Genomic DNA, 16,807 nt, shown 5'->3' with positions numbered 1-16,807 from the left:
TTTTTTGTTTCTGCTGTTTTTACTGAACCCCCTCCACCAAAACACGGGTAAGAAGAAATGAAGCAGGCCAGTCACAAACACACACACTCCCTGAGACAAACCGAGAGAGGCAACACAATAAACGTGCATTTTATTGCATTACACTGCTTTGCTCTATGATATTGCTGAGATATTCCTTGGTCACTGCCCCTATGGTTACTGGTAAGTAAATACAGGCTTGACTCCCGTAGCACATTCATACTAGTATTTGAAGCGCTACTGTAAGTTGATTTGTGAACATCATTCTCTTAGTGTGATTAAATGCCCCATAAACACACTTTAATCCAACATCAAACACTGATCTGCATATTACAGTGAAATAAAAGATGTCACAAAGAAACAGATTCTCATTTAGAGGATTCATTTTTACAGAGTTAATAATGTTCGAGAACAGGGGCGTCCAATCCTTCTCCTGGAGGACCAACGTCCTGTACAGTTTATCTCCAACACACTCGCCTGGAAGTTTCTAGTGAGTCTGAAGACCTTTGCTGTGTTTAAATCACCCCAGTCTATACCCTCATTCACTATTCCCTAAAGTAGTCCACTAATATAGTTCACTTGAAGGAGTGAATTCAGACACAGTGCACTGGAAAATCATTTGAAACTGAGCAAACTGGCAGCTCCAGTAGTAAGATGAAAGGATTTATCTTGAACTCTGTCATGGCAACTACGTATAAACCTTATTTAAACAATTTAATAATTAATTAAAAAACAACTTATACCTGTATGATATTATGCACATTGGACCAGCAGTTTGGAAAATGGATGGATGGTGGATGATTGAGCTTCGGGCGCCATCTTCTGGATAGAAGCAGGAATTTATTTAGCGCAACCATCAAAGTGCATTTTGGGTATTCTATACCACTGAGTGTACATTAGTTGTACACTTGTCATTTCAGAGCAATGCGGGATCTGAATGAATGCCCTTGATAACATCCACTATGGTTACGGACACAACTACTAACGGCTGTTCACTCAAATAGTGCCCTATTAGGGGTGATTTCAGACACAGCTCTTGATTCGCTGGTTCAGGTAAGTTTATGATTGAAGCTAAACTCTGCAGACCAGTTTGGGCGCCCCTGTTCTAGACACAGTCTAGTTTTAAGTTTTTTACAACCATGAAATTACGTTTCCGCAACACTGCAAGGTGTTTTTTGTTTTTTTACACAACCTAAAAGTAATGACAAGATGAAGCTATGATGATTCTGGAGCCGCGTGTTTCTTCTGGTGAGTCTGAAAACCCCATTTAAAAGAGAATCTCTCGCCACAGATGGAGCAGCGGTAAGGTTTCTCTCCTGTATGCATTCGCTCATGGACCTTCATGGCACTTGATCGAGCAAAAGTCTTGTCACAATGTGAGCATTTAAAAGGTTTTTCTCCTGTATGAGTTCTCTTGTGTATTTTTAAGTCACCTGGCTTGTAAAAACTCTTCCCACAATCACTGCAGTGATACGGTTTTTCTCCAGTGTGAACTCTCAGATGAACTCTGAAAGAAAATGGACTAGCGAAGCTCTTCCCGCAGAAGGAGCACAGGTACGGTTTCTCTCCGGTGTGAGTCCTCTCATGGGTTTTCCGGTGAGTCGAATGATGGAAACGTTTCTCACAGTGTGAACACTGATACGGTTTGACATCAGAGTGTGTTTTTTGGTGTAACTTTAGAGAAGTTGACTTTGTAAAGGTTTTCTCACATTCACTGCACTTGTACGGCCTCTCGTTGCTGTGCATTAGTAGATGTTTCTTCAGACTGTTTTCGTATTTCATGCTCTTCTTACAGTGAGGGCACTTGTACAGGCTCTCATTGGTGTGAATGAGTAGATGGCTTTTCTGGTACGGCCTTTCATTGGTGTGCATGAATAGATGTTTCCTCAGATTAGATCCATCTTTGAAGCTCAGTTCACATTGAGGGCACTGATACGGCCTCTCATTGGTGTGTGTGCGTAGATGGCTCTTCAGATGGGGTCCCTGGTTGAAGCCCTTCTCGCAGTGAGGACACTTGTACGGCCTCTCATTGGTGTGTGTGAGTAGATGGCTATTCAGATGGGCTCTCTGTTTGAAGCTCTTCTCACATTCACTGCATTTGAACGGCCTCTCATTGGTGTGAATACGTAGATGGTTCTTCAGAATCGATCCCTGGGTGAAGCTCTTCTCACAGTGAGGGCACTGGTACAGCTTTTCCTCCCTGTCCTTATGAGTCGCCTTATGACGGTAGAAACTAGAAGAGGAATTACATTTCTTCCCACACTGATCACAATGAAACTCTTTCTTCTTGTGCTCTTTTGAATGACGTCTCTTCTCTTGTGAGGTCGAAAAGCTGATGTCGCATATCTTGCAGGAGAAGTCTTTCTGTTTTCTCTTACGTCTCGCTAAATGTTCCTGTTTGCTGAACGTTTTTCCACAGTCGGTCTCTGTCTGTCGCTGTTTGGACGTAGTGGCAGTTTCTCCATCAGAAGATGAACCAGTGTTGCCATCTGAAAGGAACATCATAATGGGCATAAGTCAAGTCATCATTAAAGCGCTTTTTACAATATAGATTGTTTCAAAGCAGCTTTACAGTGAAATCAGGAAAAAATTGCAACAAAGTTTGTTTCTAGAAGAAAATAGCATCATAGTTCAGCTTTAGTAAGTTCAGTGAAGGTTAATTTTTGTTGTAAAAAAGTTATCAATTTAGTTCATTTATATATATATATATATATATATATATATATATATATATATATATAGCGACTCTGGACTTACAAATTATAACTTACAAATTATTAGATACAAGAGTATGGATATTTGACCTGCTGTCCGGGTGGAGGCCTCCGAGCTCGGAATGTGGTACCGTATTTTCCGGACTATGAGTCGCACTTTTTTTTCATAGTTTTGCTGGTCCTGTGACTTATAGTCAGGTGCGACTTATATATCAAAATTAATTCATACTGACTGAGATGAACCAAGAGAAAACATTACCGTCTACAGCCGCGAGAGGGCGCTCTAGTTAGCGGAGTTGTTCAGAAGCGACACTGAGGAAGAACTCAATGGATTCAGTGTTGTGTGATGAGATCGGGAGCTTGGTGAACTTGCTGACCGGTAACTTGCTGGACTCGCCGGCTAATGTTAGTTTAGCCTATTCAGCCTCCCAGGTATATGTTCTTTATGCTATTGTGGAGCTGAATAACTGTTAATGTGTTACGCTAACACACCGGACACATTCAGCTGTTGTTCTGTGTGCTGTTGTGGAGCTGAATAACTTGCCTTTCCAGATTAAATGTCTGTACTGGGTCTTGGATTTTGTGAAATAAATTTCTAAATAAATGCGACTTATAGTCCAGTGCGACTTATATATGTTTTTTTCCTCTTCGTGACGCATTTTTTGACTGATCCAACTTACACTCCGGAGCGACTTATAGTCTGGAAAATACGGTACTCTCAAAAAAATTATTTGGGACAGCAGCTGGGAATTTACTAACTAACCCCCAAAAATATGTGCAACAAAGTTGGCAAAAATAGTGTTTACATGGAGCAGCCTGGTTGCTTGACCGGGAGGGCTCATGCAGCATCCAATGGGAGCCTGCAGCTCACAGTATCGTAAGGGTGAGCCAGTCGGCAGGTGAACAGGGTGTGCATAAATCCATTTGACAGGGAGGGCCCATGGGCACATACAACTCAAGGCATCAGACGGATAAGCCGGCAAGATGAAATGGCTGAGACGGCTGAGTTTGCTCCATTAGTGGCATTGTTGTATGGGGTGCAGCACCAGGAAAAGCCGCGGTGTGTGGCTGAGCGGAGTGAGGGGGGTAGTGGGGCCTGGCAGCGGCAGAATTAGGGGCTTAGCCCAGGCTTACTAAAGGCCTGTTGCTGCGGCCAGACTCCCGTCTTCTAGCATGTGAGTCAAAGACGTGAGGGACAGGGTATGTGAGATGAAAGTCAAGTCATCTTCATTTATATAGCGCTTTTAGCAATACAGATTGTTTCAAAAGCAGCTTTACAGTGATAATAGGAAATCGTTTTATAATAGGAGATTGTTTTGGCTTTACAGCAGCTCTAGAAAAAAAAGTTATTACCCAGCTAAAGTAAGTTTTTGATTGATTCACTTCTGTTGCAAAGATCATTAGTTATTAACTTACGACACCGTTTTAACATGTGATATGTGATACTGTAGTAGATGGTTGCATAGTTATAATTTTCTCTAGTATTAACAATCTTCTAAGTAAAGAAGTTCATAAAGTCATTACTGTTGTGCTGTTTGAAAACATCTGGGGCTGAAGCTTTATTTCTCGTTAATTTAGCCACCGTTTCGAATAAATACCTAGGGTTGTGTTTGTTCTAAGAGGGTTGAAAAATAAGCAGATTAACAGTTTTTAAGGCCTTTCTGTATGAAATCGAGCTCTCTTTCCACAAAATGCGAAATACCTCTAGTTTTGTTTTCTTCCAGTTATGCTCCATTTTTCTGGCTGTTCTCTTAAGGGCCTGAGTGTGCTCGTTGTATCACGGTGTTGGACTATTTTCTTTAATCTTCTTTAAGTGCAAAGGAGCAACTGTGTCTAAAGTGCTGGAAAAGAGAGAGTCAAAAGTTTGTTGCAACATCAAATTCTTCTAAGCTATCGGAGATGCTGAAGAGATGAAACTGGTCAGGAAGATTATTTATAAAGCAATCTTTAGTGTTAGAAGTGGTAGTTCTACCATATTTGTGACAGGGAGTCGGCTTTGCATCCTTGGCTAAATGAAGTATCCATGAGACTAGATAATGATCTGAGATGTCATCGCTCTGCTGCAGAACTTCAACGGCATCAACATTGAGTCCATGTGACAATATTAGATCTAAAGTATGATTACGACAATGAGTGGGTCCTGACATGTGTTGTTTAACTCCAATAGACCTTATGCGCCAGAGAAACAAGCGTGCAGCCATCTTTAGAATATTGTCTTTGAACTTTCGTTTTTGCGGTCGCTCTGTATATCTCTATGGCATCGCTGTCGAAGAGTAATTAGCTGGTGAAGTGGATTTACTTAATGTAAAAGTAAACAAAAGTTATCATGAGGATTTTAATGTTTAAAGCAGATGTCTAAACAAATGTCAGTAGACTTAATTTTGATTTTAGAAGTCATAATATGCAAGATCGCTGTGAAAATACAGACCGGAAGACAAAAGACTACAAGCACAGCGCTGAAAAGGGGCGGGGCTACATAAGGTCTATATAGTTTAGAATGTCTCTCTAAAGGGTGGCCTTGCAGGATTATGCGGAAGGTGAAGTTTAAAGGAACACTCCGACTTTTTGGGACTTTAGCCTATTCACCTTATCCCCCAGAGTTAGATAAGTCCACACATACCTTTTTCATCTCCGTGCGTGCTATAAGTCTGTTTGACGCACCCACCGCTAGCCTAGCTTAGCACAAAGACTGGATGTAAATGGTTGCAGCTAGCATACTAATCCAAATAAGTGACAAAATAACGCAAACATTTTCCTATTTACATGTTGTGATTTGTATAGTCACAGAGTGTACAAAAAACAAAGTCACATGAGACACAGACATATTTTAACCGTATAAATACTGGGAACTATATTCTCTGAAGGCGAAGCACTGCTACTTGGGCGGAGTGATAACCGCAGCACCTGAGATGTCACGCTGGTTTTGTTGACAGAAGAAACAACGGCGTGTCTCAGGTGCTGCGGTTATCACTCCGCCCAAGTAGCAGTGCTTCGCCTTCAGAATAGTTCCCAGGATTTATACGGTTAAAATATGTCTGTGTCTCATGTGACTTTGTTTTTTGTACACTCTGTGACTATACAAATCACAACATGTAAATAGGAAAATGTTTGCGTTATTTTGGTCACTTATTTGGATTAGTATGCTAGCTGCAACCATTCACATCCAGTCTTTGTGCTAAGCTAGGCTAGCGATGGGTGCGTCAAACAGACTTATAGCACGCACGGAGATGAAAAAGGTATGTGTGGACTTATCTAACTCTGGGGGATAAGGTGAATAGGCTAAAGTCCCCAAAAGTCGGAGTGTTCCTTTAAGTGGCCGAGCAAAGAAAGGTATTCGTGTTTAGAACACTAAAACTCGCAGTTATAAATAAATGCACTGGGTGGACCGGTGATAAGCAATAAGTGGATTGTATTTGATCTCATAATGTCGTCGTCTGCCTTGCAAAGTTTGGAATTATTTAGTTGAAAATCATCTTATTAAATATTACAAAATGGAATTACTTTTAATCAAATAAATGAATGAAACTGAGTTATCACAATATTATCACCACAATGAGAAATCACATAAAACCAGACAGCTGTCCATCACTGCATCACGACTGCAGGTAAGCGCAGCTGGACCCCGAGTGATCCGAGATGATAACATATCATCTGATCGCAAAATGATTTTAAGACATATGCTTCCTTTAAGTTTCGTTGAGGGAGACCGGTTTAAGAACAGAAACTGCAAAGTGCTGTTAGAAACTTCGCTTAGCACACCGTTATCTTTGTGTCTCTGCAACGTCTGTTAGCGCAGCGCATTTTCTCACTCGAGCATGTGGATATTATTGTTTATTGTTATAACGTGAAACAATATAAATACGATAACCATATTTCTGACTCGAGTGTATATGTACGTTCTGTACGATAACTGGCCTAGTCTGATTTATTAGCATTTTTTTCCATTCATGCTGCTTGAGCTTAAAGGCTTTTGTTCTTTATAGTTTTTGTTTACACATGTTGTTTAACGTTTTCAACTAAAATAAAACCTTAAGATATATCGTAAGCTTGTTGTGTATATTGCCTAACCGTAAGCTTGTTCAGAAATGGTGACAAAAACTTTAAACTTAAAAAAATTACGTCTTTCTCGTTAAACGTCATTTAAATAAACAAACAATCGATTTTTATGAGCCCGAATATTCCAATCAGGTCCGGATTGGCTGATCAAAATGAGTCCCACTCCGGCCCTGATTCGAATACAATATTTTAGAAAAATGCCCATCCCTAGTTTAGAACAGTTTCGACTGTCTGGGAGGGTAGACGCAACCAGAAATATCCAATCGATTTTTCCTTGTCCAGTGAGGCTTGGATATGAACTGTATCCAAGTTAATTTAAGTTAATGCCCAGGATTCAATGGACGTGGCTGGACCCATGGTTTTATCCTGGGCTATTGGAATCCCGAGCTCTGCAGAAACCATGCGGGCTGAGAGATCGATTATAAAATATTTTTTGTAAATATTCTTATTTTCTCAGTTTCAAAAATAAATAAATAAATTCTCTCAAAGTGATAACATGTGCATGATGAGAATAAGCCTAATACGCTTATATTCACCTCTGACACATCAGATTGATACTGTAATGTTGGATGATCAAGGTACAGTCTGATTTAGATGATCCGTTTGTTTCTTTATCTGTTGGTGGTTTGAGTGGAACACACATTCATAAGGTGGAGTTCAAAACAGACTTGGTTATGGTAGAAGACAAAGAGCTTTGCATAATAAAAATGAATTTATTCAATTGTGTTCGACAATTAAAAAAATTATCACTAAACTTTTCAGGTCAAAAAAAGGTAGAAACATACCTGAAGGATCAAAATCTTTATCATCGTCAACATCATCATTCTGATCTTCATCCTCCTCCTCCTCCTGTTGTTGTTCCTCTGCTGTGGTTTCTTCTCCTCGTCTCTCGATCAGGTTCCTGCAGTCCTCCAGTTTGACGGAGCACATCTTCATCTGCTGTTCTCCAGCGTTACAGTCAGAGGTTTGATCAGCGGATCCATGATCCTGAGCGTCAGTATAACACAGTAAAGTGAGGCTGCACTCTGAGTCCTGTGTGTCTCTGGATCTCCAGACTGAATCCTGAGCTTCTGTCCCATCATCCCTTTTACAGTCAATCTCATCATCCTCATCACAGTCAATCTCATCATCCTCATCACAGTCAATCTCATCATCATCATCCTCCTCGCGGCTCTGTTGTTGTTCCTCTGCTGTGGTTTCTTCTCCTCGTCTCTCGATCAGGTTCCTGCAGTCCTCCAGTTTGATGGAGCACATCTTCATCTGCTGTTCTCCAGCGTTACAGTCAGAGGTTTGATCAGCGGATCCGTCAGTATAACAGAGGAAACTGCGGCTGAGCTCTGAGTCCTGTGTGTCTCTGGATCTCCAGACTGAATCCTGAGCTTCTGTCCCATCAGTCACACACACTGAAACCTTCTCCAGATCCTGACAAACACATCATAGATCAACACAAATAAACAACAATCCGTTGATATTAGCCTCATTACTCAGTTATCTTATCATAAGAAGTGAGAAGCTAACACAACTTTGGTTTGATTGAGCTGAAGGATGAAATGATGAGCTGCTCAAACCTCTCTGTTGGGTTTGTCTCCTCTTTCTCTCAGCTTTGCCTCCAGTGACGCCACTTCTTTCTTCAGCTGACAGATTTCAGTGATGAAATCCTCAATATCCAGCATGGACAGATCCGTTCCTACTGATTTACAGCAGATCACATCCATCTGTGCTGTCATGGTCAACATCTGAAGACAAACATCATCATGAGCAGAATAGAGAATACTGAGAAACATTTAATTTCAGATGTAAATGTGTTTTGAGCCACCACAGAGCATGAATATTATCAAATCTTACAATATGATATTCAGACATTAAACATTATCTCGTCAGGTTTCTGCTCCTTTCTCACTAAACTGTAAGCGCTTTAAGTGTCTAGATTTTTAAATGAAGCATTGTGTTAGTATAGGCTACGAAGTTTACGAACTGTTGTTGACTACAAATATCATGGTTAAAACGTGTTTTACTGAAGTAAAACAAGAGGACTGTTTACTGTAGTAAAGCCATTTTTTTCATGGTGAGCGGCGACGAAAATATTAAATTAATTAAAAGACAGAAAAGGAACAACCAGCTAGCTAAAACGCATAATGTAAAACAAAATAACACCCACCGTCTGAGAGCTCCAGTTGTCTTTCTTCGGTGCTTTTACTGGTAGACTAAATAACGTCACAGCACCTCCTACAGTCAGTCCGAGCGATGGAGTAAAAGTATAGGCTTCACCAAACATATTTTCTCTCATTAAAAATTCAATTGTATTTCACTGGTGTTGCCTTAAGACTAATATACTAATAAAACGATTGTTTTATTAGTCAGACAGGCGGTAAATCAAAAATGACCGTTAATTTTTGAATTACGCAGGTTCGCGGCTTTCTGTGGAAGAGAGAAAAAAGCGCGCAGATCAGAGGCGCGCACTGTGTAAATAAGGTTACAGACGCTTTCTGTTTGAAATAAATGCCGTTCTTCGCTTTCTGTTGATCTGTGAATCCTGAAAAAAAACACTGTTTGTCAGTCACTTCATTAAGCAACAGCATTTTTAACAGCGATATTAATAAGCAAGATTACTTGAGCAGCAAATCAGCATCTAATTTATGGCTCATGTGTGAGTAAGAAGAGTGTAGTAACAGCATAATACAGATTGAAAATAGAAAAATACAGAATACTAGGGGAAAAAAAATATTGAATATTGATACAAATAGAAAACAGTGATTTTAAATTGAAAAAGAAAATATTTTATTCGCTGTTTTTACTGCACCCCCTCCAGCAAAACAGACAAGAAGAAATTAAGCAGGCCGGCCACAAACGCACACACTACCTGAGACAAACGGAGAAGAGGTAACACAATAAACTTCCATTATTAATTGCATTAAACTGCTTTATTGTATGCTGAGATATCACTTGGGTACTGGTAAGTAAAAACAGGCTTGACTGCCGTTCCACATTAATACAGACAGTATTTGAGGCACCACTTTAAGTTGATTTGTGAACGAGATATTTCATGATTCACACCTGTCAGTAATATTCAATATTCAATCCCAAAAACTGACAGTGTGACCTTAGAACATGTACTGTACTTGTAGTGCATTATTTCATAACCATGTCTGGATCATTTCAGTGACTGAGGGAAATAAGACTCATTTCACGCCAACATGTTTTTTTAGTAAGTATTAAATAACTGCTAACTTGTCATTCTGTTAATGAGATTAAATACCTCATAAACATCAGACACTGATCTGGACATTACAGTGAATTTAAAGTTGTCACAAAAAAAATTCATCCAGAGGATTCATTTCTAGTTCACAGTTAATAATGTTCGAGAACAGGGGCGTCCAATCCTTCTCCTGGAGGACCAACGTCCTGCACAGTTTATCTCCAACACACTCGCCTGGAAGTTTCTAGTGAGTCTGAAGACCTTTGCTGTGTTCAAAATCACCCCCTATACCCTCATTCACTATTCCCTAAAGTAGTCCACTAATATAGTTCACTTGGAGTGAATGAAAACGAGTGGGCGATTTCAGACACATACGGTAGTTTGAGCTGTTTAATAATCAATTGAAACTGCCAGCTCGAGTAGTGAGATGAAAAGATTTATCTTGAACTCTGACATGTAAACTATGTATAAACCTTTGTTAAACAGTTTAATAATCAATTAAAAAGCCATTTATACCTGTATGATATTACGCTGTAGCCACATTGGACCAGCGGTTTGGAACAATGGATGATTGAGCTGTGGGCGCCATCTTCTGGATAGACACAGAAATGTATTCAGACCATCACAGTGCATTATGGGTATTCTATAGCCACTGAGTGTACATTTGTTGTATATTCGTCATTGCAGTGTGGGATAAAATTAGTGTCCTCGTAAAGTCCACTATGATTACGGATGCCACAACAAATGTCTGTCTCCTCAAATATTTCCCTATTTTAGGGTATAGGGGTGATTTCAGACAGCTCTTGATTAGCTGGTTCAGGTGTGTTTAATTATGGTTGAAGCTAAACTCTGCAGGACAGCGGGCCTCCAGGAGCAGGTTTGGGCAACACTGCAAGGTAGTTTTTTTAACAGAACCTAAAAATGATTACAAGATGAAGCTATGATGATTCTGGAGCCGCATGTTTCTTCTGGTGAGTCTGAAAACCCCATTTAAAAGAGAATCTCTCGCCACAGATGGAGCAGCGGTAAGGTTTCTCTCCTGTATGCATTCGCTCATGGACCTTCATGGCACTTGATCGAGCAAAAGTCTTGTCACAATGTGAGCATTTAAAAGGTTTTTCTCCTGTATGAGTTCTCTTGTGTATTTTTATGTCACTTGCATTATAAAAACTCTTCCCACAATCACTGCAGTGATACGGTTTTTCTCCGGTGTGAACTCTCAGATGAACTCTGAAAGAAAATGGACTAGCGAAGCTCTTCCCGCAGTAGGAGCACAGGTACGGTTTCTCTCCGGTGTGAGTCCTCTCATGGGTTTTCCGGTGAGTGGAGTGATGGAAACGTTTCTCACAGTGTGAACACTGATACGGTTTGACAACAGAGTGTATTTTTTGGTGTGCTTTCAGAGATTTTGAGTCTTTAAAGGCATTCCCACATTCACTGCACTGGTACGGCCTCTCATTGGTGTGAGCGAGTAGATGGCTCTTCAGATGGGATTCTTGTTTGAAGCTCTTCTCACATTGAGGGCACTGGTACAGCTTTCTCTCCCTGTGGTATTTCTTATGACTTGAAAGATGTCCCTTGGTGCGGAAATACTTGTTACACTCGCTGCATTCGAAAGGTTTTTCACTACTGTGCGTATTCCGTCTATGACGGTAGAGACTAGAAGAATAATTAAAATTCTCTCCACACTGATCACAATGAAACTCTTTCTTCGTGTGCTCTTTTGAATGAAGTCTCTTCTCTTCTGAGGTTGAAAAAGCTGATGTCACATCTCTTGCAGGAGAAGTCTTTCTGTTCTGTGTGTGTTCTCTCATGTCTCGCTAAATGTCCCTTTGAGCTCAATGTTTTCCCACAGGTTACGCAGGAGAAACTCTTCACTGTCCGTCACTCTTCGGACATAGAGGCAGTTTCTCCATCAGAAGATGAACCAGCGTTATCATCTGAAAGGAGCAAAATGGTCATAAAATATTGAACTTCTAGAGCTGAATGATCATTTCAAATTGTGAAGACTTAGTGCAGTTATCAAACTGCAAAGGCTGTGTTGTAAATAAATACAAAGTCTAATGTGATATTTTACACGTGTGCCATTCTCAGTAGCCAGCCCTTTAAATTGCACAAACTGGAATTCCAAATTGAAAATACGCTTAATGAAAACACATACATTTCGTAAAAACTACCATACATCGCAAAAAAGTTTTTACGGTCACATGAGGTTGTTTGTCAGGCAATTCGAAAAATTTATATTTCGCAAAACTGCAATGCAAACTTTTCGCGTTTACAGACCACCTGGTGCATGTAAAACGTCGATCATTCTTTAAGGCGAGACACGGCATTTCACTGGTCAATTTTGAGATTTTGGGCTATTTGTCTTCAATAACATGTCTTCTTTCAGACTTGTGGTGAAAAACACATTTACACATTTAGGTCTTTATTTTACTACACTTTGTCTATTTGCGTCTGTAGATTTCTCTGAAATTCAACAAAAGTTGGCGTTCTAAATCAATGCGCTGCTCCGCGATCTCTCTCTGCTTCCTTTAATCTCACACACGTCTGGAAAGCTCTCTCTCTTCTGTACAATGCTGTCGGATCCAAATATGGTCATTTCCTTTTAATCAGTAACCAATCGTGAAAGTAAAATGGGCATTTAACCCTAAAAGCGAAATCTCATTGGCTGATGTCAATTTCTGACAGCGTGATTGGTTCAGAAGCATCACGTGACGTACTCTGACATTCAGATGTGTGTTTTTGACTGTTTTTCTGCTCAGTTAAAGGCCATAAATGCTGTGTTTATAAGTTTTGATGTGATTTAGGTGGTTTGTATTGTTGTTGCTAATGATTTGATAAGATATTGTGTCTGTAAATAGTTGTTTCCACTAAAAAAGTATGATTTTTTACATTACAAATCTTTAAATGCCTTTTTCTCAAAATGACTTTTCTCTCATACTCCGAAATCTCCGAAGTCCGAAATCTCCTCTTCAGTCGCACCTATACACACCAAACTGTCCAGTCTTGTACCTAGTTATATTATGAAGACAATTACAGAGGGATTTGTAAGTATATTATTCGTAGCCTGATTTATAGAAAATTTTATTCCAAAAACATGGCGAAAATATATATTTTTAAGGCTATTGACAGTATATTCTGATTTACAGGATAACAAAAGTAGATATCCATAAATCCCTCAGTAATTGTTTCCCCATCTAATATGTGAACACAATGAAAAAATAATTTTGAACCTGGCTTTATCCAATTCTGAGATTTCGTTTTTTAAAATATAGGCAAATTAGCGCATATTTATTTAGATAATGCCTAATTTGCATATTTAGACATTAAATTACAGAAAACTTGTAATAAATTTTTTTCTCATCTTAATGTAGGTAATCAACTGGGAATGTGTCATGGTGATATCTGCTAGTTAAAAATATTACCCTATTCACCTGTAGTGTCTCGCCTTAAAGGCGGCGAAGTATGTTTGGGCAAAAGACGACAGAGTTCTTCATTAAAAAGTATCAAGGGAATACTGGATTTCAAACCACAAAGAAATGCCAAAATTTATCAAGACCTTTATTTTTATAATTATTTTATAATAATTATTTTGTATATATAAATACACGCACATGCACGTATATATTTGAGAAATATTTGCATTTATATACTGCATATATATATTTATATGATTTATATTATATATAAATAGAACTATTTTATATATAAATAACACATTTTTCTTAAATGTATACATGCGTGTGTGTGTATTTATATATACAAAATAATCATACACAATACACACACATATATTATGTGAATACAAACTTTTATTTTGGATTCGATTAATCGCGATTAATCGTTTACAGCCCTAACCTTGATGCAGATAAGAGGGAAAAACACCCAGAAACACCTCATACGTGGTCGCTAACAAGTAGAAGGGGCTTTTCTTGCCATTAAAGGGATAGTTCGGCCAAAAATTATACTAAACCCATGATCCAAGACATTTTCTAAAATAACTGAAAATGTGTTCGTCTGAAAAATGATTGACATGCATCTCGAACGGCCTGAGGGTGAGTAAATCATGGGTTTAAATCATGGGTTTAATATCATTTTTGGCCGAACTATCCCTTTAATGTTCGGATAACACGCCTACGTCTCCTTCGGATTAAAATCACAGCTAGTGCGGTGGCTGCGATATACATAAACCTACCAACATCCGTTGCAATGATTTTTAGAATTACTTATTGCGAGATGAAAAAATTACCTTTTAGTCGCATAACATGGGTTAATGGAAATGCTGTCGTAATAGTTTCGCTATAGTTTTTATCGACATTTAGAAAATATTGCAAAAGTTTTGCGCAAATCTGTAATGGAGACGTGGCTAGTGTCTCAAATTGGCACAGAAAAATACTGCTCCACGTGAATTTAGGTCATGACAGAAAATATTTTTACTATTTATTTTTGATAAAAAAAACAATTCTGTTAATTCACAAAAGGAAACATACCTGAAGGAACAAAGTCATCAACATCATCATTCTGATCTTCATCCTCCTCCTCGCGGCTCTGTTGTTGTTCCTCTGCTGTGGTTTCTTCTCCTCGTCTCTCGATCAGGTTCCTGCAGTCCTCCAGTTTGACGGAGCACATCTTCATCTGCTGTTCTCCAGCGTTACAGTCAGAGGTTTGATCAGCGGATCCATGATCCTGAGCGTCAGTGTAACACAGTAAAGTGAGGCTGAGCTCTGAGTCCTGTGTGTCTCTGGATCTCCAGACTGAATCCTGAGCTTCTGTCCCATCAGTCACACACACTGAAACCTTCTCCAGATCCTGACAAACACATCATAGATCAACACAAATAAACAACAACCCGCTGATATTAGCCTCATTACTCAGCAGTTATCTCTAGCGGTTATACTGGTGATTTGTTTGCACATTTTGCTGTTAACTTAATTTGAGATGAGCATAAGAAGTGAGAAGCTAACACAACTTTGGTTTGATTGAGCTGAAGGATGAAATGATGAGCTGCTCAAACCTCTCTGTTGGGTTTGTCTCTTCTTTCTCTCAGCTTTGCCTCCAGTGACGCCACCTCTTTCTTAAGCTGACAGATTTCAGTGATGAAATCCTCAATATCCAGCATGGACAGATCCGTTCCTACTGATTTACAGCAGATCACATCCATCTGCCCTCTCATGGTCAACATCTGAAGACATCTGAACTAAAGAAAATAACACCTTATGTTGGAGAATACTCAGAAATATTTATTTTGGATGTAAATGTGTTTGTTTATTTTCAATAACCAGCACAGAGGAAGAATATTATATGATTTTATAATAGAATTTGTATTGTGATATAATTAAATGCATATGGTATTGTCAGATTCGGCTATAGCCTGAGAGTATTCATTTCTCCAGCAACTGTTAAAACTTTAAAAGCATAAAATATAAACTATTGTGTTTGTATACTAACTATTGTTTACTAGAAATATCATGTTTAAAACATGGTCAATGTAGTAAAACTATAGGACATTTCTTATACTTTCATAGGTAGGCTACGGCGAGCGAGAGGAAAGCGTCATGTGAATCACAGACAGGAAAAATAACTACATAAACAGCTAAAACAAATAAATAATGTAAAAATCACACTTACCATCTGCTCCAGTCTTTCTTTCTTCCGTGGTGTGTTTTACGAGTACACTAATGTCACAGCGCCACCTACAGTACTAGCGATGGAGTTAGAAGAGAAGAAATGAACTGAAGGTTCGGCTGAGTTGGGAGAGCCTCATCAAACTATTGAGTTTTACATTAATTATTACACGAAGACATCGATAAACGAATGTTATCAGTTAGCCGGTAAATCAAAATGACCGTTAATTTTTGAATTATGCTAGTTCGCGGCTTCCTGTAGAGAAAGCGCGCGCAGTAGCGCGTGTAATACTGAAGTTAAAATACCACCACTGAGATATCGATTCTATAATAATCTCCTGTGCGTTTGAGTTAATTATCGTTTTATCATTCTCAGGTAGAAAGTGTAAGTTGATTTGAACATTGACACAACAACTCTGTGTCTGGACATGTCCACAAAAACTTTCCCATGATGTCATAGGATAGCCTGTGTGTTTTCATATGACCACTTGATGGCGATATATTAAAAGCCGTACAGTTCTATATCAGCTGAACATCAGATATAAAACCCAGCTGAGCCCAAAGAAAAGATATAGCCTACAGAAATCTAGACATTGGGCAGAATAAGAAACAGCTCAGTCTGTTCTGTTGGAGATTTTGACTGACGCATGAGAAATGGCCTGAAGTATTTCCCTCAATAACTTCCTCTGGGTCACAGTAAAACCATTAATGTCTGGTCACTTCCTGTCCCAAAGGACATGTCAACAATATACAAGTTATGACATAATAGTTAACAAGAGAAATTATATAAAATAACCTATAGCCTTTTTAAAATATTTCCTATGAGAAAAGGAAAAAGGGGAAAGAAAGAAAAAAGAAAGCAATAGAGAGAGGGGATTAAAGATTGAGTAAACGCATGAAGATAAAGATCAACCGGTTTAAGAAAGAATATTAAACATAGTACAAATGTGGCTTTCTTGTGTATTTACATTTATGGCTATCAAACTTACCAATAAATAAAAGTATATTTAAATACAATTGCTTTGATTAGATTCTTGTTTGAATAGGAAAAAGAAAGGAAAGTGTCTATAAGATGAGGAAAAATCATAATTTAAAAAATAAATAAAAAAAGACACATTTTGGACAATCAAGGCATTAGCATTCCTCCAGGACATTCACAAGTGACCTACAGATCTGACGAATCTCCACAAAGAGCC

General features: G+C 38.8%; 3 protein-coding genes across 6 annotated transcripts in view; all 3 read right to left on the bottom strand.

Annotated features, from left to right (window-relative positions):
- The window catches only part of LOC307001060 (uncharacterized protein), a 201,364-nt gene that overhangs the window by 19,499 nt on the left and 165,058 nt on the right, over positions 1-16,807 (bottom strand). For 2 of the 4 annotated variants that reach the window (XM_079617176.1, XM_079617171.1), the window contains exon 1: positions 10,501-10,908. The exons of 1 other annotated variant lie outside the window; for it this stretch is intronic. In XM_079617176.1, coding sequence (XP_079473302.1) covers positions 10,501-10,617 — 117 coding nt within the window. In that variant the 5' untranslated portion in view covers positions 10,618-10,908. Of the gene's footprint in view, positions 1-8,633; positions 8,866-10,500; positions 10,909-16,807 lie in introns of those variants that run through there. One more of the 4 variants, XM_079617179.1, reaches the window with a different exon arrangement.
- Positions 37-9,108, bottom strand: LOC307001061 (uncharacterized protein). The gene is made up of 4 exons (XM_079617181.1): positions 8,947-9,108; positions 8,357-8,524; positions 7,574-8,210; positions 37-2,507 (listed from the first exon to the last, which is right to left on the bottom strand). Exons 1-4 carry the CDS (start codon positions 9,073-9,075, stop codon positions 1,234-1,236), a joined length of 2,208 nt encoding a protein of 735 aa, XP_079473307.1. The 5' UTR covers positions 9,076-9,108; the 3' UTR covers positions 37-1,233.
- LOC307001085 (uncharacterized protein) lies at positions 11,745-16,485 on the bottom strand. The gene is made up of 4 exons (XM_079617227.1): positions 15,616-16,485; positions 15,002-15,184; positions 14,478-14,796; positions 11,745-11,924 (listed from the first exon to the last, which is right to left on the bottom strand). Exons 1-4 carry the CDS (start codon positions 15,616-15,618, stop codon positions 11,869-11,871), a joined length of 561 nt encoding a protein of 186 aa, XP_079473353.1. The 5' UTR covers positions 15,619-16,485; the 3' UTR covers positions 11,745-11,868.

The sequence above is a fragment of the Phoxinus phoxinus genome (genome assembly GCF_949152265.1).
Source record: "Phoxinus phoxinus genome assembly, chromosome: 6".
NCBI classification, from domain to species: Eukaryota; Metazoa; Chordata; class Actinopteri; order Cypriniformes; family Leuciscidae; genus Phoxinus; species Phoxinus phoxinus.
Note: the sequence above shows the minus strand (reverse complement) of the source record. Positions and strands in the feature narration are given on the sequence as shown.

Coding starts and splice junctions, on each gene's coding strand:
- LOC307001085 (XM_079617227.1), bottom strand. Junction 14,797..15,001: donor GAGACAAACCCAACAGAGAG/GTTTGAGCAGCT, acceptor TGTGTTTGTCAG/GATCTGGAGAAGGTTTCAGT. Junction 11,925..14,477: donor TGATGACTTTGTTCCTTCAG/GTATGTTTCCTT, acceptor TGCTCCTTTCAG/ATGATAACGCTGGTTCATCT.
- LOC307001061 (XM_079617181.1), bottom strand. CDS start 9,075: ATGAGAGAAAATATGTTTGGTGAAGCCTATACTTTTACTCCATCGCTC. Junction 8,525..8,946: donor ACAACTGGAGCTCTCAGACG/GTGGGTGTTATT, acceptor GTTTGTCTTCAG/ATGTTGACCATGACAGCACA. Junction 2,508..7,573: donor TAAAGATTTTGATCCTTCAG/GTATGTTTCTAC, acceptor TGTTCCTTTCAG/ATGGCAACACTGGTTCATCT.